This window comes from Canis aureus, chromosome 2 (assembly GCF_053574225.1).
Source record: "Canis aureus isolate CA01 chromosome 2, VMU_Caureus_v.1.0, whole genome shotgun sequence".
Lineage (NCBI taxonomy): Eukaryota > Metazoa > Chordata > Mammalia > Carnivora > Canidae > Canis > Canis aureus.
This window is the reverse complement of record NC_135612.1, coordinates 85563413-85586794: the sequence shown is the minus strand read 5'-3', so window position 1 is coordinate 85586794 and position 23382 is coordinate 85563413. Positions and strand designations below refer to the sequence as shown.

Below are 23382 nucleotides of genomic sequence, written 5' to 3'. Positions count from 1 at the left end.
AGTTCAGTCCGGCCCTTTGGTGGGGCTGCCATAGATTCACCGACAAACAGCCGAGGACTTGAACTTCATGATGCAGGACAGCTTGACTCACCCAACAAATATCTATTGCCTGCTTACTGGTGTACTTCAGTGGGACACTGAGGCAGATGCATGACTTAGAGTAATTGCTTTGATAAGGAGAATGAGGTTAGGGGCACATGGGTGGCTCAGCAGTTGAGCATCTGCCTTCGGCTCAGGGTGTGATCCCAGAGTCCTCTCTGTGTCTCTCATGAATAAATAAATAAATAAATAAATATGTTTTTAAAAAGGAGAAGGGAAATGAGGATAGAAAATACTGTCTCCCTCATTTATACTCAATTGGCAAACTCCACAGCTTGGTTAGAATTTAGTAATAATTCTAAAGGCCTGTTTCTGTGAAACAGCCTTTTCAAGTGTGGAATGTTTCTAGAATGGCAGGGTTAAGGAGAGGCCCCCTGACAGCCATCACGGCAAACCCCGTTCAGGTCTCCCGTGCAGCCCTCAAGCCTTATGGCTGAGTCCTCCCTGGCCTCTGTAAGGCCTTGCTAGTCCATGGCCTTGAAATCTGTCAGGCTTGTCTGAACGCCAACCATGACCAGCAGTGAAGATACGTTCCCAGAAGACATTCTAGTTTCCGTGCACATCTGAGTCTGCAAACAGCTTCCTGTAAGGTGGGGTATCCTTCGACCATGCTCTGTCAGTAGGTCAGGCCCTGCTAGGATCCCTGCTTCCAGAAATAACATACAGAAAGTACCAAATAAATGGTAGGTAGTCAAGAGTGTCAATTTTCTTCTGCTTCCTGGAGGCCAAGAAACTTGAGCTGGATTATGGAATAGTTGGAATGAAAAAAAGGAAGGGGTCTGAAGTCTCTGTGCCCAGTGTGCCCAATCCTTATGTGTCAGACCTTGATGTCCACTCAGAGATGATGGAATGAGACTAATAAACGGAGCCCAGATGGTCTGCTGGTTGCTCAGGGTTACTAGCAAGTAATGTAGGCCAAGCATTCCTGCTCTGGGCCATTGCAGACCTGTGAGTCTCACACACTCTTTTGGTGATGAAATTATTATAAGGCCTCCCAGAGGTCCTATAAATGTCTCCTAAAGTCCTAACGAGTACTGTGTTTCTTAGGTTTCTGACTCTTCAAATGTGAACATTATTTATTTAAATGGCTACTAATCCCCTATCAGCTTTATTTTTAATTGTTTAAACTTAAGACTAGTTTTTTAAAAATATTTATTAATTTATTTGAGAGAGAGGGAGAGAGAGAGTGCAAGTGGGGGTGGTGCAGAGGGAGAGAGAGAGAGAATCTCAAGCAGACTCTGTGCATAGAGCCCGACGCTGGGCTGGATCTCAGGGTTGTGATATCATGACCTGAGCCGAAACTGAGAGTCAGACGCTTAACCAACTGAGCCCCCCAGGCATCCCAAGGCTAGATTTTAGGGGAGTTTTATGTTCACAGTAAAATTCAAGTGAAGATACAGAGATTTCCCATCTACTGCTTGCCCCCTCACACCATGTAGCCTCCCCCATTATTAACATCCCCCACCAGCGGGGTGTATTTGTTATAGTTGATGAACCTACATTGACATGTCACTGTCACTCTATGACCATAGTTTACATTGGGGTTTACTCATGGGGTTGCATGATCTGTGGGTTTGGACACGTGTAATGACATGTATCCATCATAGGGCATTTTCACTGCCCTAAAAATCTTCTGTAGTCCACCTTTTCACCTCTGCCCTTCCCGATCACACAACACTGGCAGTCACTAAACTTTTTATTGTCTCCACGGGTCTCCCTTTTCCAAAATGTCATATAGTTGCAACCCTATAGTATGTAATTTTTTTCAGATTTTTAAAAAAGATTTTATTTATTTATTTGAGAGAGAGAGAGTGAGTGAGTGAGAGACAGAACACAAGCATGGGGAACAGCAGAGGGAGAGGGAGAAGCAGGCTCCCCATCGAGCAGGGAGCCCAACACAGGGCTGGATCCTGGGACCTCAGGACCATGACCTGAGCTGAAGGCAGACGCCCAACCGACTGAGCCACCCAGGGGTTCCTCAGATTGTTTTTTTTTCACTTAGTATTAATGTATTTAAATTTCTTCCGTGTCTTCTGACTTGACAGTACATTTCTTTTTAGCTCTGAGTGTTAGTCCACTGTCTGGAAGTACTACAGTTTCTTTATCCATTCACCTGTGGAAGGGCATCTTGACTGCTTCCACATTTTGGTAGTTACCAATAAAGCTGCCATAAACCTCCATGTGCAGGTTTTTGGGTGGACAGAATTTCCACTTCATTCAGTAAATCCCAAATGCAGTTGCTGCATTGCATGTTAAGAGGACTTCTGTGGCAGCCCCCGTGGCGCAGCGGTTTAGCGCCGCCTGCAGCCTGGGGTGTGATCCTGGAGACCCGGGATTGAGTCCCACGTCAGGCTCCCTGCATGGAGCCTGCTTCTCCCTCTGCCTGTGTCTCTGCCTCTCTCGCTCTCTCTCTGCCTCTATGAATAAATAAATAAATAATCTTTTAAAAAAAAAAAAGAGGACGTTCGGTTCTGTGAGAAACCACCCACTGTCTTCCAGAGTGGCTGTACCATTTCACGTTCCCATCAACAATGAATGAGAGTTCCTAATGCTCCGCCTCTTTGCCAGTATTTGGTGTGGTCAGTGTTCCAAATTTGGGCCATTCTAATGGGCATAAGCTTTTCGTTGTTTTATTTTATTTGGGGGTCCAAGTGGGATCCTTCTATATAATCAGTTTGGGTCCCCTGGGCATGCCCAAACCACTCTGTTCTTCCTCTTTGCAGCTGTGAGGCCCTTCAGACACAATCTGTCTTCATGCCACATGGAGGGAAATGGTAGGTGGGCTTCTGGAAGCACTCACCTGAGGTATATGGGGACTCCAGGTGCAGACAGGAGGCCTGGTGTCTGTCCTGTGACTACATGGCCTGCTGTGGGTGACCCAAGTCAGAGAGGGAGAGTGAGAGGGGTGCCTGAAAGTGATAATCAATTAAAAACACACTAGGCAGGATGTTGGAGGGGGTGGTGGGGGCAGGCTGTGTCCAGGCATCAGAGATGCAAGTAGCAACCTTTCCTACTCTGTGACTCTCAGCAAGTTCTGGCTGGCGGAGTGGACCGGCCGCAGGAATTATGTGAAATGGGTGCAGGAAGTACATGAAATACTTCCAGTGTTCATGAGCCAAGCCAGTTCTCAATGATCAATCCAGTACATAGTCTTCAAGGAAGACAGAAGGTAAGAGGTCTCCTTACTGGGTATCAGCCAGCCTTCATTCTGACTCCCTGGTTTTCTTAGGTTGACTTACTCGGAGAATAACCCTTGGTATTTCTAGTGCTTTAGACCTGCCCTCTAAAGAGTCATCTCAGTCTAAGTGACATGTTGAAGCTCTGCCACTCTGTAAGCACCAAGAGCCATGAGATGGCCACATTCAGCTTCCTGACTATTGAGAGACCCACTGACATCTGGGTGGCCACGTTCCCTGGTTTTCTCTCTGCAGTTTCCAGAAGGCAAATCTATGCCTGTTCAGAGCAAGCCTTTCCCGAGCTCACTCACTGCTGAGTTCTGGGGTCATGCTAACCACGTGGGGCACCAGTGGGAAGCTCCATGCTCCACTCTCTCCCACATTGTGCATGTTCTCACCTGCAGACCCTTGTCCAGGCAGCCCTCCCCAGCTGACAAGCGCCTCTGATCTGCCTGGCTAAAATCCTTCCCAGCTGAAGGGACTCAGCCCCCACCTCTGTGACTGCCCCTCACTTCCTCGCTACCACTAGTGCTTTCCGCCACTGAATGCCCTGAAATGTATCTTGTATTATCTTGGCAATGGGTTCCAAATGTATGTGCATCACACCAAGATGTGCACTGGAAATATATTTTCTTTAGTTTGTTCATAGTCTAGACTTACTTCTGATTGTACATCCTCTGGGTATTGGTGGGGATTGGTGGGGGGGATTGGGGTGAGGGATCTATTTCGTCCAAAGTAATAAACTAATGCAGTATCTTTGGGTGATGTTCAATTTCTTTTTTAAAAAATATTTTATTTATTTATTCATGAGAGACACAGAGAGAGGCAGAGGCACAGGCAGAGGGAGAAGCAGGCTCCCTGTGGGGAGCCTGATACAGGACTCGATCTCAGGACACCGGAATCACGACTTGAGCCAAAGGCAGAGGCCACTGAGCCACCCAGGTGCCCTGATCAGTTTCTTTAGGTAAAATGCCTCCTCTTTCAGAATCATCTCCCCCATCCCCCAAATTTCCTTGTAAGATGGTACAATGGTGTAACCTACAGCATTTTTATGGTGGTGTATGGAGTCTTCATACCGTCTAGCCATCAGGCCAGCCTCTGAGGCAAACATCTGCTGTCAACAAGATTGTGGTCCCTTCCCTTGGCCTGGCCACTGCTTCAGGGACGTCTTCTCCAACTTCTGCTGACCAATGAACTCCACTCTGGCTTTCATTGATGTTTAAAGATTTCCATAGCTGGGGCACCTGGGTGGCTCAGTCCATTAAGCATCTGGCTCTTGATCTCAGCTCAGGTCTTGACTTCAGGGTCATGAGACCTTGAGTCTCATGAGACCTCCACACAGTGTGGAGCCTACCTAAAAAGTGAATAAAGATTCCCATAGCTGCAGCCCCTCTTAAAGCAGACAGCCAGCACCCTCAGCTACCTTCCCCATTTCTCCCTCAGGGCACACACATTTCTGGACACCTTCAGACCACACAGAAAGCCAGGAAGATTCAGGGAAGCTTCAGGCTCTTGCCCTTGGCTACAGAAAACAGAAGTACTGGTTGAACCTCAGGTATGGAGGGAGGGCAGGGGCTACTGAGAGGGTGTAAAAAAGAAGAACCATGGCATGTGCTTTCCTCTTTCAAACTCTGTTCCTCTCTTCTTTTCCCCACCCTCCTTTGGGTATAAAGAGTGCATTTTCTTCTTACACTCTTGCAACCATAGCATCTAGTCACAAGTGGAAGGAATACTGTCTCTCCACTATTGATAGAAAAATCTTTGAGCTAGTCCTCCAAATCTGTCCTTTGATTTAACTAAAGAAATGTGAGAAACCCATCCTTTCCCCCACCAGGCTTAGCTGTCAGGCCCAGTATCCTGTTAATGAAGTCAAACACCTGTTTTCTTCCACTCTCTAGTAATAAGCTTCAGGGCTCTCTCTGAGGGAGAGAGCTTCAAAGGAACATGAGTTGTAGGAGAAATTAAGATGCATTGGTTTAACGTTTACTAATATTACCCCAAGTTTCATCTTGCTTAATACTCGTGCTCTTATTTACCTTTTCGTATTTGTCAGTTCTCTCTCTCCAAGTAAGTAAAATGTTTGTTTTATCCACCATGAAGTTTCACACAGTGTTACACACAGAGTAAATTCACACAGGAAAATTAAAAACAAAAGTTTACAGCTTCATTGAAGTGTCATTGACACACAACATACTGCATATGTTTAAAGACCAGAATTTGATAGGTTTTGACATGTGGAAACACCCGTGAAACCATCATCAAAATCTAGATAATGAACATTATCTATCACTCCCAAAGTTTCAAAAGCATCTTCCCTGCCCCCCATATCTCACTTCACTCTTACATGCCCTAGGCAGTCATTGATCAACTTTCTGTCACTATGGATTAGTTGGTATTTTCTAGAATTTTATTTTATATTGGATAGTAACGTGTTGTATGGATATACTATAATTTGTTTATCCCTTCTTTTGTTCATGGACATTTGAGTTGTTTCCAGGTTAGGGCTATTACAAAGGGAGCTGTTATGAACACTATGTGCAAGTGGACATACATTTTTATTTTTCTTGGATAAATACCTAGGAGTGGAATGGGGGAGCTGTATGGGAAGTAGAGTTTCCAGATTTAGTAAATAAAAATACAAAGTACCCACTAAAATGGAATTTCAGATAAACAAGTAATTTATTAATATATATGTCCCATTAAATTTTTAGGTCATACTTATATTAAAAATTATTTATTATTTATGTGAAATTCAAATTTAACTTCCGTGGTATTATCTGACAACACTAACTTAACTAAACTAATGTTTAATTGACACTATTAACTTTTTAGGGAACTGCCAAACTTTTTTCTGAAGTGGTTGTAACATTTACATCCCACAAGCAGTATATATGAGAATTCTAGTTTTTTCGTGTCCTCATCGACACTTGGTATGATCAATCTTTTTAATTTTACCCATGCTCGTAAGTCTGCAGTGGTATATCGATGTGATTTTAACTTGCTTTTCCATAATGACTACTGATACTGAGTATATTTTCAATGTGCTTATTTGGCATCCCTGTCGCTAGCCTGATGTAGAGTCTGTTCAGTTCATTCACCCCCCAAGTCTTTTTTTGTATTGGATTTCTGATGTCTTATTGAGTTGTAAGAGTTCTTTACATATGCTGTATACAAGTCCTTTGTTGTATACCTTATTTGCAGGTATGTTTTCCCAGTTTGTGGCTTGTTTTTTTCATTTGTGTTAACAGTGTCTTTTGAAGAGCAAGAATTTTTCATTTTGATGAAATCTAGTTTATTGATATTTTTCTTTTATAGTTCATGTTTTTGTGTCCTTTACATAACAGCTTTGTCAATTCAAGATGACTAATATTTTCTTTCAGAAGTTTTATAGTTTTGTCCTGTACATTTAGATCTATGATCCACTTTGAGTTAATTTTTTCTATGGTGTAAGGTAAGGTATAGGTTCAATTTTTTGCTTATGACTCTCAAGTTGTTTTTATTTTTATTTTTTATTATGTATGTATGTATGTATGTATTTATTTAATTTTATTTTTAAAAGTTGTTGTTTTTAAGAAAAGATTATTCTATCTCCAAGGCAGTTGAATGTCTTGGCCAATTTGTTGCAAATCAATTGGCCATATATGTGTGGGAATTTCTAAAATCTCTATTCTGTGCCATTTATCTATATGTCTATTTTTACAGCAATACCATGCTGTCTTCATAACTATAGCTTATTCTAAATCTTAAAATCAGGTAGTGTCAGTCCTCTAGTTTTGTTTCTCTTTTTTTTTTTTTCAGTATTGCCTTAGTTGTACTAGGTCCTTTGTGTTTCTATATAAATTTTAGGATCAGCTTGGCAATTTCTGCCAAAAAAAATCCTGCCACGATTTTGATTGCTATTTCATTGAATCTATAAATAAATTTGAAGAATGACATCTTTAAGAAATTAAGTCTTTTGACCTATGAACATGATCTATATCTTCATTTTATTTAGTTTTTCTTTAATGTTTTTCAGTAATGTTCTTTGATTTGGAATACAGATCTTATAAATCTTTTGTTAAATTTTTCCCTAGATGTTTCATATTATCTGATGTTCTTGTAAGTAATTATTAAAGAATTTTGACATTTCAATTGTTTATTTATTTTTTTAAATTTTTTTTAAATTTTTATTTATTTATGATAGTCACAGAGAGAGAGAGAGAGAGGCAGAGACATAGGCAGAGGGAGAAGCAGGCTCCATGCACCGGGAGCCTGATGTGGGATTCGATCCCGGGTCTCCAGGATCGTGCCCTGGGCCAAAGGCAGGTGCCAAACCACTGCGCCACCCAGGGATCCCATTTCAATTGTTTATTGATAATATATCAAAATATAATTTGGTTTTGTATGTTGTCGTTGGGTCCTACAGGTGTACTAAGGTCATTTAGTTGTTATAGTATCTTTTTTATGTATTTCTTAGAAATTTTACAAAGGACTTTCAGTACAATACTGAATAAAACTGAAGTGAGTAGACATCTTTGCTTTGTTTCCCATCTTAGAGGGAAGCATTCAGTCTTTCATTTTTAAGGGAATGTAGCTATAACTTTTGCTGTAGATACCCTTTATGCAATTGAGAAATTTCCCTTCTCTTCCTAATTTGCTGTCTGTTTTATCATAATGGAATGTTGGATTTTGTCAAATGTCTTTTCTGCACCCATTGAGATGATCCTGTTTTATATATATATTTTTGTTTTTAATATGGTGAATTACATTGATTGGTTTCAATCATTAAAACCTTGAATTCCCAGGGCGAACTACATTTGATCATGATATATTACCTTGTTTATTCATTGCTGGTTTCAGTTTGCTAATATTTGGTTTTTGTATCTGTGTCTAGGAGAGATACTGATCTGTGGTTTAGTTTTCTCTTCTTGTAATATTTTGTCTGATTTTATGTCAAAGTAATACTGGCTTCATAAAATAAATTCTGACATATTTCTCTTTCTTAATTTTTTAAAAAAGATTTTATTTATTTATTCATGAGAGACACAGAGAGTGAGGCAAAGACATAGGCAGAGAGAGAAGCAAGCCCCATGCAGGGAGCTCAATGTGGGACTCAATCCCGGGACTCCAGGATCACACCCTGGGCTGTAGGCAGACACTCAACCACTGAGCCACCCAGGCATCCCTCCCTTTCTTAATTTTCATGTAAGTGTTTATGTAGAGTTGGCATTATATTTTTCCTAAAAAATTTAAAAATCTTAAGTAATCTCTACACCCAGCATAGGGTTCAAACTCACAACCCCAACATCAAGAGTTACATGCTCTGCCGACTGAGCCAGCCAGGTTCCTCATTTCTTAAATTTTTGATAGAATTCACCGCTACAGTCATCTGAGCTTGGAAATTTCTTTTTGAAAAGGTTTATAAACTATGAATTCAACTTCCTTAAGAACTGTGGTCTATTCACATTGACTATTCTTACATTAGCCTTGGCAATTTATGTCTTTTAGGGAATTGTCCATTTTATGTATGATGTCAAATTTATTGGTGTAAAGCTTTCCTAATATTCCCTTATTAATCTTTTTATGTCTGTAAGATCTATAGTGATATTATTCATTTATTCCTGATATTGGCAATTTTGTGTCTTTTCTCTAGAGCTTTATCAATTTCATTGATTCCCCCCCAAATAATCAGCTTTGATTTCATTGATTTTATTTTTCTGGTTTCAACTTCATTAATATCTTTTCTTTATTATTTCTTTTCTTCTGTTTATTGTAAGTTTATTTTGCTCTTCTTTTTCCTTATGGTAGAAATTTATATCATTGATTTGAGAACTACCTCTTTTCTTCCTTCTTTTTTTTTTTTAAAGATTTATTTATTTAGTTTAAAGAGAGTGAATGAGAAAATGTGAGCAGGGAGAGGGGATAGAGGGAGAGGGAGAGAGAGATTCCTCAAGCAGACTCCCTGCTGAACACAGAGCTCAATTTGGGGCTCAATTCCAGGACCTGAGATCCTTACCTGAGCTGAAATGAAGAGTTGGCCAATAACCAATTGACCCACCCACGTGCCCGAAGATCTACCTCTTTTCTTATAAACAGTTAACGTCGCACAGTGCCACAAATTTTGATGTGTTATTTGTATATTATTATTCAGTTCAAAATGTCTTCTAATTTCCTTTGAGATTTCTTTTTGATCAGTGGGTTGTTTAGGAATGTATTGTTTCTTTTCCAGCTAGTCTAGTTGCTTTATTTTTGTTAACTTGCAATTTATTTCCATTGTGGTCAGATAATAGATTCTGTAAGATTCTATATTTTGAATTCTATTGAGACTTGTTTTATGGTTCAGGATATAGTTTATCCTCGTAAACATTTCATGTTTCCTTCAAAGAAATGTGTATTTTGTGATTTGGGGGTAGAGCGTTTTATGTTAAAACATTTTAAAGATGTTTTGTCATTCAGATTTTCTATATAGTTACTGATTTATTTTTAGTTGTTGTATTACTGAAAGAAGTGTGTTGATGTTTAACAATTTGTGGATTTGTCTATTTTTACTTATTTCTGTCAGTTTTTGCTTCAGACATTTTTGATACTGTTACTAGTTACATCTATATTTCTAATTATTCTATCTTCCTGATTTATTGTCCCTTTTAACATAATGAAGTGTCCTTTTTTGTCTCTTGTAACTTTCCTTGTCTTAAAGTCTATTTTGTCTGATATTAATAAAGCTACTCTAGCTTCCTTTCTTTCTTTTTGTTTCTTAAAGATTTTATTTATTCATGAGAGACAGAGAGAGAGGCACAGACATAGGCAGAGAGAGAAACAGGCTCCCTGCAGGAAGCCCAATGCAGAACTCAATCCCAGGACCCTGGGATCACAACCTCAGCCGAAGGCAGACGCTCAACTACTGAGCCACCCAGGTGCCCCTCTTGACACCTTTCTATGTGGCTGCTCATAGGTCTAGTTCCTTCCTTTTTGACTGCTGCATTGTTTTCCATTACATTCATCTGTTACATCCATTCTCCTACTGAGCAGTCTCCTAGACTGCTCCATCTCCTTGCTCTCTGAGACAGTGCTGTGATGAACATCCCCTCTCCTATGTATACCCTGTCAGAACTGTGCAGTCTGTGGAGCCCATCCTCAACAGTTAGGCTTGCTGGATAATAAATGCTTAATTTTCACTAAGTATGTTACTGTCACATTGAGCACCAGTTTGCCCTCTTGCAACAAGGCATGAGAGCTTCTATTTCTCATATCTCGGTGTATTACCTGTCTTCCTCATTTTACAAAATGTGGATATGAAGTGATATCTTCTAATTTTAATTTGTCTTTCTTCAACTTCAGGTTGGATTGAGCAGCCTTTTAACTACTTGTAAATCGTTAGATTTTTCTCCTTCTGGGAATTGCGTGATCATATGCTTTGAAACTTTTTTCTACTACGTTTTCTGTTGTGGTTGATTAGTGTGCAATCATTGTACATTGTAGATATTGATCCTTTGTGGTGATGGATGTTGCAAATGCCTTCTCCCAATCTGTCACCAGTCTGACAATTTTGTCTATGATTATCAGAGCAGAAATCCTTCATTTTTGAAAAAAAGAAATCCATCTGTTGTTTAAAAAATCCTTTCTGATTCAAAATCAGGAAAATACTCTCCTGCATTTTCTCCTACTAGCCTTGCAGTTCTGTCTTTCATAGTTAAGTCTTTAATTAAATTTGACTTTTTGTATAAAGGACATGAAATACAATTTTCATCTTATTTTTCTACTATGAATAGCCAATTTCCTAACTCTATCTACTAAACATTCCATTCTTAGACCAACTGGTTTGTGGTGACACTTTATCATACACCAAATATCGGTTTATAACTGGTCTGCTCCTGAGCTCTCCATTGTTCCCCTTTGAACTATTTGTCCATTCTTTCATCACCGCCCCACTGTGTTACTGTGATTTGTAGTAAAATGATGTTTGGTAGGTCAATTCTCTTTCCATTTTCAAATTTTCTTACCCTATTCATGGACTTATATTCTTTCATACACATTTTAAAATCAGTTTTTCAGGGATCCCTGGGTGGCGCAGCAGTTTGGCGCCTGCCTTTGGCCCAGGGCGCGATCCTGGAGATCCGGGATCGAATCCCACATGAGGCTCCCGGTGCATGGAGCCTCCTTCTCCCTCTGCCTATGTCTCTGCCTCTCTCTCTCTCTCTGTGTGACTATCATAAAAAAAAATAAAATAAAATAAAAATAAAATCAGTTTGTCAGTTTTTCACAAACACAAAATCAGGAGACTTTGACTGAAATATTGAACTTATACATAAATTTTGAAGAAATTAACATATTTATATATTCTTATTTTATCCATGGACAAGGCATATTACTTTATTTATATCTTCTTTTAAGTACTTTAATATCTTTAATATTTTTTAGTTTTCTTTGTAAAGGTTAAGTGAATTTACTGGACATTTTATAGCTATGTTGCTGTTATAAAGGAAATTATTTAACATTTTAATTATCTAATATTTTATTTTATTACTGCTGATGTAGGAAAAACTACTGATTTTTTTAATTGACATTAAATCCTACAGCTTTTTTAGACATTTTATTTGGACTTCCAATGAATCACAACTTGGCATCTCCCTCTACCAAAGAGAGGAAAGAAAGACTACCACTTCCCCAGCTAACAGAGGATTGGCAATGAGCAAGCAGTAGATGAATGTGGGCATCAGTCTCAGATTTGCCAAAATGTGACCAGTAAGAATAAAGAGAAGGAAATCCAAAGCATGGTTTTTAAACTCAAATGCCTAGGTAGGCTAGGTGTAAATCAGCAGGGAATGGTGGGGACTGGAGTAAACGAGAAAGCACAGGCTCTATCTAAAAGGGGCAGACCTCCTTAGCTTCAGCTAGTTCTTGTCATGCAGCCATGAAAGCTACTTTTTTTAACATCTTCAGATTTTATTAGGAAAAACCCCAAATCCTTGATTTTAAGATGTTAGGAAATGATTCAAAATTTTAAAAATGTTGGGTGGGCCGAAGAAATCACATCTGTGTGCTAGATTTGTTTCACAATCTACTGGTCTATAACCCCTGGTCTGAGGATGTCCTAAAGGGAGAAGACAATAGGGTACTAAGTGAATATCACCTCTGGGCCCCACTCTTCCATTCCTTTTCCCCATGATTACCCCATGTTGACTTCATTCTGCAGTGTTCTGTTCCAGTTCTCTTAACACTAGCCTCATAGGAATTGAATTTAGAACTTGAGGAGAGAAAAGGATGGTCAAGGCTTGAGAAGGTGTGAGCTGGACCCAGATCATATAGGCTGAGAACTCCTGAGAGAATAAATGCCTAAGCTGGGGCATGCATTGATGTGTGACCTACCTACCAGCTTTGCCTGAAAGTACTTTGGTGCTGGAACAACTCCAGCTCTTTTCAGCATTACCTGGAGATGAGCATGTTTGGACAACTGCCTCAGATCAGGATGGCTCTCATGAGTCCAAGTTCTGGAATGGAATCAACCTCCCACAGTGTTTCAGGTTGGCGTTATGGGCTGAACTATGTCCTCCCAACATTCTCACGTGGAAGTTGAACACTCAATGTCTCAGAATGTGATTGTATTCAGAGATGGGGCCTTTACAGATATCATTAAGTAAAATGAAGCCATTAGGGTGGGCTCTGATCCAGAATGATTGGTGTCCTTATAAGAGGAGGTGAGGACACAGACACACACAGAGGGAAGCCTGTGTGAAGACATCGACATAAAAAAAAATAAAAAATCTTAAAAAAAAAAAAAAAAAGGGCAGCCCAGGTGGCTAGGTGGTTTAGCGCTGCCTTCGGCCCGGGGCATGATCCTGGGGTCCCGGGATCGAGTCCTGCGTCGGGCTCCCTGCATGGAGCCTGCTTCTCCCTCTGCCTGTGTCTCTGCCCCTCTCTCTCTTTCTCTCATTAATAAATTAAAAAAAATTAAAAAATCTTAAAAAAAAAGACATCGGCCGATGATAGCCATCTAAGCCAAGAAGAGAAGCCTCAGAAGAAGAAAGCCCTGCTGACACCTTGATCTTGCACTTCAAGGCTCCAAAGCTGTGAGGAATTAAATTTCTGTTGTTTAAGCCTCTCAGTCTGTGATACTTTGTTATGGCAGCTCTAGCAGACCAAGATAGCTGTGTTCTTCTAAGATGCACGTTGCAAGTGAAGTTTTATGGGACTAGTGTCAGGACATCCTATACAAAAACAAGGAAGACAGAGGGAGAAATTGAATTATAATGAGGTTGCCACCAAGGTGGTGTTCTGGAGCTGGGATGGCCCTTCAGGGCTGTTCCAAATTGAGGCAAGAAGCCTTTTTTTCCTATATAGGTTGTTCTTAAGGTGAAGGGTGGCAGGAGGTGATTCCTTCCCCCTCCATTCTATCCCCTGAAACATTTGGCAATGTCTGGAGATATTTTTCAGTTCTCACAACTAGGGAATGGGTGTGTGTGTGGTGGTGGTGGGGTACATGCACTACTGGCCTCCAGTGGGTCCAGGGATGCTGCTGCTAAATATCCTATGATGCATAAAGCAGCCCCCACAACAAAGAGCCATCTGGTCCCAAATGTCAATAGTTCTGAGGTTGAGAAAGCCTGCCCTACATCAACAAGTCATTGACCATGAGGTTCTCTTGCCAAGACATAACCTTGGGCAGGTCCCTATAGCTGATGGCAATTCCCAGTGAGCCGTCTGAAGTCTTATGATCCCAGCAACTGAAGAGTGAGTGTTTGTCATGAAGAGAAGATCCACGTAGAGCAAAGAGCCTTTTATCTGGACTCTCTGACTTCTCTCTCTTTTATTTAAGATTTTATTTCTAAGTAATCTCTACATCCAACACGGGGCTTAAACTTACAACCCTAAGATCAAGAGTTGCATGCTCTACTGACTGAGCTAGCCAGATGCCCCTCAGATTTCTCTTCCTAATAAAAGTAACAAGCAACCATGGTCAGGACACTGTCTTGCAGGTTTTACCTACATTACCTCGTCTAAACCATATGAAAAGTCAAGAGAGGTGGACTTCATATGACCCTTATTTTATAAATAATAATCCAAGATTCAGAGAGGGTTAATCACTCGCTCAAGGCTATGAGCTAGAATTTGAATCCACGGCTGTCAGACTCCAAAGTCTGGCTCTCTCCAGAAAAGATAATCTTTGGTAAAATAAGAGCAGTCTACACAGCGCACATTGGAGAAAGAGGATGGACCACAGATGCCACCCAGAACCGATATAAATACAGCCCCAGGGTATCCAGAGGCCCTGAAACAATGTCTGGTACCGTGTAAACATCACAGGGGCCAGACTCTGAGCACGGGATGCCTAGAGAGGAGACTCTTTCCATCTTTATATCTGTAAACATTAATGGGTTACCAGAAATGAATCCTTTCATAAGGAGGCCTTTTTTTTTTTTCTTTTCTTTTTTTGCCTCCTTGAAGAGAATGCATGGAACTTAGGACTCTGTATGAGGACGACAGTAACCATGAAAAAGAAAAAAAGCCACTTTCCCGGAGTCAACAGTATAAAAATAATTTTTATTTACTACTGTAAATAAAGTAGTGCAAAGAGTAGTTGGGACCCACAATATTGCATTACTGATTTATTTACTACCTTAGCAGCATACAGTGTACAGACAGTCTGTTCTTCTTCTTCTTCTCTCTCTCTCTCTCTCACACATACACCTTCCACAGACTCAGGCAGGCATAAGGGGTAGGGATGGAACTATGAGCTAAAGGCTTATCTCCTGCATATTCCACTTGCTGCCAGTCTATTCTAATGGGTAATTCATGGAGAAGACTACAGTTAAATACTAAGAATTTTCTACATGTTACTTTATGGATTCAATCGAAAAGTAAATGATATCCAACAATGTCATTAAATGATTCGGAAGCACGACCCTAAAAAGTCAAGGAGGAAAATGTAAACCCATTTACAAAGCCGTCGCCTCCCCTGCATTTCCAGCCACAACCTATTTATTTCAAGGTGCCTTAGAACTGCTGGGTCTTGGAAGCCTAATTGAAGTCTGTGTTTTGGACTTGGAGGAGCAGGGCTGTGGCAAACACACCGAAATATTCTCTAACGGGTGGAGAGGTCACGATTTTCTGTTCTTCAGTGGATGGGAACAACCAAGGGGCTAAGCTGTTTAAAATACGCCGCAGTGTGCACGGATTCAGCTACACCACAGGGCAAACTATGACTCCCCGACACACAATCACTAGGGATGGACTCAACAGTGACCCAGTCAACCTCCCTGACACACCCCTGTGCTCAGGATGTTCCTTGTATTTGTCTGATAACCTCTGGTTTACCCACTGCCTGCTCTGGGTACTTCCTTATACTTGGATTAAAGAAAAAAGAAAAAAAAAAAAAGACACCAAGTGCAAAATTCGCATCCAGTTTGACAAGACATATATGGTGTTTTTCAGTATAATGCCCTAGCCCCAGCGTTCCAATACCAGCTGCTGACGGGGTTCTCTCTTGTCTGGAGAGACCTGGAGCGCACGGGTCACTCTCGAGGCTCTGCGTTATTAGTGACTGTGGGCCGGTCCTGAGCGGAGGCATCTGCAGCTGGAGTCACAGCTGGACTTGCGGTGGGAGCCGGGGGGTCTGAGGAGGACCGGGCTGGTGTCGGACGGGAACCGCTGGCTGCAGAGACACATGCAAGTGCTGAATATTCAAACCAGTGCATGCATGCATGACACACAACCAACACCTGGACCCTAGCAAGCCAGGGTAGATGCTTCTAGTCCAGTGGCCCTGACACTCACTAGATAATTAACTCTACGCTTCTTATCTGGGTTCTTTAGACTTTGGTGTCCCCTTGTATGAAATAGTGGATTGGAATAGATGTGCAAAGATCTCTAACGGTTCTGACATCCTGGGATTCTAAGTTCTGCCTTTATGCTGTGACTTCCAGGCAAATGTTTGAATTAAGAGAGAAGAAAGAAAAGAAAAAAAGAAAGAAAAGAAAAGAAAAGAAAAGAAAAGAAGAAAAGAAAAGAAAGAGATGAAAAGAAAAGAAAGAAAAGAAAAGAAAAGAAAAGAAAGAAAAGAAAAGGAAAGAAAGAAAGAAAGAAAGAAAGAAAGAAAGAAGAAAGAAAGAAAGAAAGAAAGAAAGAAAGAAAGAAAGAAAGAAAAAGAAAGAACGAACGAGCAAGTGAACAGCTCGCTGGTCTGCGTCTTCTGAGGTCATCTCTTTTTTCTCACGGTGTTGATGCAATGCAAGCCATGATTATACCAGTCAACCAGAAAGGAGTGTTCATTTTATTCACATTCTTATTCCAGTTGGATGAAGTATAAAATTTGGTTTAAATTATGTTCTTTAAAGTGTGCGGAAGTCTTGGAAATCATAATTATTCAGTTTAATTATTTATCAATCTATCTTTAGTAAGAAGACTGACCCACCATAAATATAGGGAAGCTTATAAAGTTTTGTACTTTATGTCAGTGGTTTTCAAATAGGGCAGTCTTGGTTTCCAGGGGACAGCTGGCAATGTTGGTAGACCTGTCTGGTTGTCACCACTGTGGACGGTGGGCTGAGGCCGGGGATGCCGTTACGCATCCTACACTGCGTGGGAGAGCCTGCCTACCACGAAGAATGACCCAGCTCCCACTATCAGTAGTGCTGAGGCTGCACACTCTGCTTTCTACGCTGACGCTGAGAGGTATCCTGGTTAATAAGATTTCGGGCTCTGGAAACTGGCCACCCTGGCCACTCTCCTTTATCAGTTATGTGACTTGGACAAATTACCTACTCTCCTTCTGCCTTTAAAAAATGGGGAAGATAAAAGTGTCTATACCACGCTAACTTGTTATTAGGATTCAATAGAGTTAAAGTGCCTAGAACAGCGTCTGGCATGTATAGGTACTCAGTAAATGTTAGCTATTAATACGAGTGATAGTATACCTGTCTTGCCCTGAAAAGGTGTCTTCAGATTTATGAATCTCAGGGACATGGCTTGCAGGACTGATGAAAGAGTTGGTGCATTAAATTCTGGGATTCCTCTGGTTCTCTATTAGGCCCCAGTAGCCTATGAAAACAGCAGAAACTTTGAAGTCAGAAAGACCAGGAGTCCCATGGCTCTGACATGTACCAGATGAGTGATCTTAGGCAAGTTATTTAACCTCTCCGAGCTGTGGTTTCTTCATCTGTGATATGGGGGTGGCAGTTTGCAGACGAGTGTGACATACTCAAGTGTAACACTAACACAGTGGCCCTAGGGTGTGCCAACAATTGCTGGCTTGTGGTTGAGCAGTGATCTTAACCAAGCTCAGCAGTCCTTGAGTCTTATATAATTTTCAGTAGGTGGGACGATTTTTTTTTTTTTTTTTTTTTTTTTTTTAGGTGGGACCATTTTTAAAGGTTCCCAGTGTCTGTCTGCAATGTGTTGGCTTTAAGATGATGACACCACAGGGATAGTCTGACTTCTAGATAAACACTTCAAGAGTTCCACCTCCACGAGGCCATTCTAGGGACTTCAGGAATGAGCTCCAAAGCCTCTGGCTTTTCTAGATACGGAATTTCCTAAGAACCCCTTCCAACACCTACAGAACATTTTGTGGATCCAGAGACGGTTTTTGAATGGACGGGACAGGGATGGTGGTTGGTGGGGCGGGGAGGAAGCAGGGTATTATAGAATGACGCGATGTTTCTAGGTTAAAGCCGTCACTCTGGTAGGTGATCTAACCAGGGCAGGGAGCATGAGGCCCAGTGACACGGTACAAAGACCATTTGCTGCAGTCAGCAGACCTGGTCTGGGCAAGTCTTATTTATCTGCCACTATATCAGGTGACTTTGGGGTAGGTACTGAGTGGTAGATACTTTAATCCTAAAATGCCTGAATCTCATGGGTCTCAGTTTCCACATCTATGAACTGACGGGCTTGGATCAGATGGTGTCCAAGACCCCCTTGGGCCCTGAGATCTATCTTTCTGATGATCTCTGAGGAAATTCACAAAGTACTAAGGCATGCATTTTTTTTTTTTTCTTTTCAAGCTCTGGGGGGAAAAGAGTTTAAATCACCATGGTAACAAGATAAATCAGCAATCAGTTTTCTGATTAAAACAAAAAAGTGCCAATGTGTAAACGTAGAAGGAATACATAATTAGCACTGCTACCATTTAAATCTTGTGAGAACATAATAAAAATGCTTGATGTTTCTACAGTAAATGTGTCCTTATCCATGTGAGAACGCTCCCCCTTCCATCAGGGGTTTGCAATCACTGGACAAGCCCCCCACTGCCCATCATAATTTTAAAGTGGCCTCTTTGTCTCTGCTCACCTGAAATGCGTGCTAATTTGATTACCAGACTGGAATCAAGGTAACCAGGGAAATAAGTGTGTGCTTCAAAAATTATAGAATATATTCCAGAGCCAAATAGAAGTGATTCTTGTATTATTTGCCCATGGGGGACCATTTTCTGTACATTAGTGAGAATGATCCAAAGCTGGCCCTCAGTGGTAGACCAGGGCTTGGCAGGCTGCAGCCCACGGGCCAATTGGGCCTCGCTGCCTGTTTGCGAATGGCTTGCAGTCTAAGAATGGTTTTTACATGTTTAAATGGTCGAACAAAAATCAAGAGAGGAGTAATATTTCGTGATGGGTGAAAAACATATGAGATTCAGATTTTCACATCCATAGTAAGGTTTTATTGGAAACGAGCCATGCCCATTTGTTTTCATGTACGGTCAATGGCCGCCTTGGCCCCACGATGAAAGCCAAGTGGTTGAGATGACCCTCAAAGCCCCAAATGTTCATTATCTGGCCCTTTACAGAAAAGGTTTGCCAGCCCCCGATGTGGCCCATCATAGGAAAAGGGTTTGCTTGCCAGTCGACCAGATGGGAGCATAAAAGAAAAGAATATGATGGAATATCCTCATACTCAGGGGCAGTCCTGGGTCAGTAGAGTGTTTGCGAAGATGGAGTACGTGGGGGCGGGGCGGGGGCGGGTTTGGGAGGGGAAGCCCTGGAAGTCCTAGGCAATGAATAAGGTCTAGCCTACCTCACCTAGGCCTCTGGATCTGGGGGTGGGGGGTGGGGGGGCAGGGGGGAGGCAGGACAAGCATAGGATTCATGTCATTTAAACATGTCTTATGAGTCAAGCTACTGGGGCAGTGCCAAGGGTAATGAGATCGAAGCAAAGTGAAATCTCACCACCAAATAGCTCTGACTTTAAGGCTACTGCTTTTTTTCATGAGCGCCACTTTCTGACATTTCACTGCAATTTTCGTAGCAACCTCATTAACTGGAAATGTAGAGGACAGGAAAAGAGTGGAAACGGTTTAATTAATCTTGTTCACATCATCCCACTCGTTTGAAACGACCACTGGGCTAACCACGGAGGCAGAAGGAATGAGTTGGCTTACAGCATGCATGTTGTCAACAGACTGACATCGGTCTAAGAGGTGGCCTCGTCATACCTAGGAGCTGCCAGTTCTGCAGGTCTTGCTCTACGCTGGCCATTCTACTGAGACATCGAGTTTCCAGTAATACTGGTAGGGCAGGACTCGCTCTGAAATGGGCCCTTCCATTTTGTGCCTCTGTTCTCTCTTTGCCTTCCTTCGGGCAGCTAGCCAGGCTCCATGCTTTCTGTGTCTCGGGGGTGGAGGGGATGGGGGAGACTCGTGGCAGCGCAGAAATGGAAACAGTTCTAGATATACTTTGCTTTGGGATTTTTTTTTTATATCCCAAAAGCCTGAGTCCATTAAGGCAATTATGCTTGGCGTCCCCGACAGGGAGGGGAGAAGCAGAGCACTTCAGGGACTCAGCGAAGCATGGAAAGGAGTGTCTGGAGCGTGGGAATGTGGCTGAGCCCAGTTATGGGTTGTACCGGCGGCTGAGCCTTCACCTTGGCCTCCTAGCCCCAGCCCCATAAATCTCAGAAAGGAAGCCTGGAGAGGGAAAAGGTGAACAGCACCCAGCTTTGGCAAAGCCGGTGGGACTCCTCGGTGCCCAGAAGCTGCCAAGCCAGTAGACCCGGAGGGACAGAGGAGGCCCAGGGCAGTGTGCATTCTGCTATCAGACAGGTGACCATGGATGGAGTCCTAGTGCCACCCATGACCCAGGGAGCCTTGGGCTACCCTGGGAGGCATGGACCTCAAGACAGACTGGGCTGCCCAGTGGAACACCAGCTGGGAGATAAAAACAAGTTCCTTTAAAGGAAACAGGAGATGTGTGATATTTTTCATATATTTGATATTTGCTTTGGTTCTCTCGAGAGCCTGGTCAATATCTTTTAAATGCAAAAAAAAAAAAATCTTTTAGATGCTTTAGAAAAGAGTTTCGTGTTTTAGAAAGAGTCTAACTACATAGAAACACCCACTAGGCTCTGGGAATTGTGTCCGTTACTGAGATCAAGGAAGCTAGTTAAGTGCCGGCGCGACCTATGTCAGCATGCTTTGATTGCCACTGGAAGGCCCCGTGATGTTACTCCTCGGGGAGCTACCAGCTATTTACCCAACAAATGTTGAGTTCTAAGCACTTTACACTCTGTTACCTGGTTATCTGCTTCCCTCAGATACAACGGGAAGTGGGTATAAAGCTGCTGCTGCCCTACAGAAAGGGAAACCGAGGCACAGATGGGCTCCCTCCCTTGTCCAAGGTCACACAGTGGGTGGCAGGGGCCAGAATCTTGGCAGCATGGCTCGCGAGGCTGTGTCATTAGCTACTGTCCCACGCAGCTAGCCTTCTGAACACGGGACAATTTAGTGTGGCAGAGGCGGTGCAGTGTGGGCTACACATCACAGAGCACATAAACCCAGGAGGAAAACGAAGGTAGTTGGAGCTGAAAGCAAGACGGATGGACAGCTCAATGTAAAGGTTTGACCATAAATCACTAATTTTTAAGAACAACTGTCCGGAGAAATGCAAATCGTGAAATGACAAAGATCCCTCCTCACTTGGAGCAGAACCCTTACACAAGGCTACCTAAGGGAGGCTCCTTCCTTTCAAATCTGGTCACTCTGCACCCAGACTGCCTTCCTAAGCCTGCTCCACGAGGCCCTGGCTATCACCAGCGTCTGCGAGGGGGTGCCCTCCTCCCCCGGGGCAGGTCACCAGACCCCAGGCACCGGGTCCTTGGTGGCAAGCCACCCATCGTAGCAACTCTGCCCTCGAAGCAGTCTTCTCTCGGGCTCCTCTGTGCCTCTCTGTGCCCCACTGCCTCATCTCTGACAGAGTAGAGTACCTCCTATTTCAAAGTTATTGACAAATTTGCACTATGTTGAGGACTTTAAAAATAAAAAAAAATCATTTACTCTGTATTTTAACTCTCAACATTAGTTCTAACAGAGCTAGTAGGCACCACTTATGGCACATTTTGGAAATAACATGGAGCCTTTTTTTTTTTTTTTTTTTTTTTACCTCTAGGTCCTTCCTACTCAAAAAGCATGGTCCATGGAACAGCAGCGTGGACATCACCTCAACATCTTGTTAGAAATGTGGAATCCCAGAGCCATGCCCTGGACCTACTGAGTCAGAATCTGCATTAAACACCATCCTGGGGTTGATGCATGTGCACATTACAATAAAGTAGGGGGCTAGAATTTACCTACTGAAGTATGTGTCATTTTATTAGAATTAATTTCTTTTTATTTCCCCTTTATCTTGCTGTTAGGGCATTACTTTTAAAAATACGTGTGTAGACAGGAAAACGATCATTCATTTCAAGGCACCAAAAAATGTGCTACAGAATATTTTCTATATAAGGGGATAATAGGTCAGAGATAGAACAGTAACCACTGTTTTAAAATACTGTTGACCCTTGAATAACTCAGGTTTCAACTGGATGGATCCACTTATACGAGTTTTTTTTAATATATAAGCACAGTACACACCGTAAATGTACTATCTCTATGATTCTCTGAATAATGATTTTTCTTCTCTAAGAATATAGCATATAATGTGTATAACACATAAAATATGTGTTAATTGACTGTTTATGTTCTTGGTAAGGCTTCTGGTCAACAGTAGGCAGCAGTGAAGTTTTGGGAGAGTCAAGAGTTAGATGCAGAATTTCAACTGCAGGGTAGGTCGGCGTCCCTAACAACCCCCCCCCCCCACCCCCTTTGCTGAAGGGTCAACTGTATCTGGAGTCAGAAAAAGTTTGAAAATCCTGCTGCCCTCTGTCCTTTCTTGGACATGACTTTGTGGTTTGGGGTAGATCCCCTCATCTGTGTGGCCTCAATTTCTTCACTTGTAAAACAAAGCGCATAGAATTGAATTAACTTTAAGAGCCCAACCAGACTTGTCTAGGGCCAGTAACGGGGGTGGGGTGGGGGGTATGCCCAGGAAGTGCCCGAGGTTGCAGAAAATGAAGAACAGGTGCAAAAGAGCGAAGGCTACATAGCAAAGAGGAAAAAAAAATATATCAAAGGGCAGGAGGGACAGGGAGGCGAGAATGTGGAGAGACTGATAATGCAGACAGGAAGACAGGAAAAAGAGACAACTTCTGATAAAAGCAATTCCACCAGCCCATGAATTTTCATGGCTACCAGCTGGCATAAAATCATAAAGACAATTTTCAGCTCCTCTAACGGAATTGCATTTGTAATAATCATAACAATATTTCTACAGAGTAAAAATGACAAAGATAATTTGAAATGGAAAACACTGACAAGATGCAAAATAAATGCGCTCTACCTGGCAACAAATTTAGGAACGGGACGGAATTTGCATGAGGAAGATTTATAAGCCGGCATACGACAGGGCATCAAATCTGGACGGGTTTTGATGGCTCCCTGTTAACCTCCTCAGGTAAAAATCATAGGGAAATGATTCTGCGTTAGCCTCTTGCAGCAGACTTCCTTCCCCCTAGGAATGTGTGGTGAGATGCACTCCTTTTGCTTTTCATTGTCGGAGCCACTACACTAAGAGTGGCGGAGCGAGTGCTCTAATGCCATGGCCAGGTCTCCCCTGTCCATTTGTAAGCGCCCCCTTGGTCTTCCTGAGTGATTATGTCCTTCTGCGGCTGCCCCAGCTGGAGGAAAGTTGTGATTCTCCCCCGACAGATTGGCCACTTGAACACCTACTACGTGGGAGATACCCTCCATGATGCACTAAAGCCCCCCTCTGGCTCATCTGATGGCCTGATAGGGGAGAGGAACACAAGAGCCCGCATTACTGAG

The 23382-nt window shown here is 42.2% G+C and overlaps 1 protein-coding gene and 1 long non-coding RNA gene across 6 annotated transcripts in view; one reads left to right on the top strand and one right to left on the bottom strand.

Annotated features, from left to right (window-relative positions):
* Positions 1–21805, top strand: part of LOC144303016 (uncharacterized) — a 30597-nt gene extending 8792 nt beyond the window's left edge. The window contains exons 3-4 of one of the 2 annotated variants that reach the window (XR_013370070.1): positions 4719–4830; positions 21626–21805. This is a non-coding gene — a long non-coding RNA (uncharacterized LOC144303016). The remainder of the gene's footprint in view (positions 1–4718; positions 4831–21625) is intronic. The other variant, XR_013370071.1, reaches the window with a different exon arrangement.
* Positions 14772–23382, bottom strand: part of SEL1L3 (SEL1L family member 3) — a 100838-nt gene continuing 92227 nt past the window's right edge. For 3 of the 4 annotated variants that reach the window (XM_077880581.1, XM_077880587.1, XM_077880594.1), the window contains exon 24: positions 14772–15903. In XM_077880581.1, coding sequence (XP_077736707.1) covers positions 15764–15903 — 140 coding nt within the window. In that variant the 3' untranslated portion in view covers positions 14772–15763. Of the gene's footprint in view, positions 15904–17164; positions 17289–23382 lie in introns of all 4 variants that reach the window. The other variant, XR_013370052.1, reaches the window with a different exon arrangement.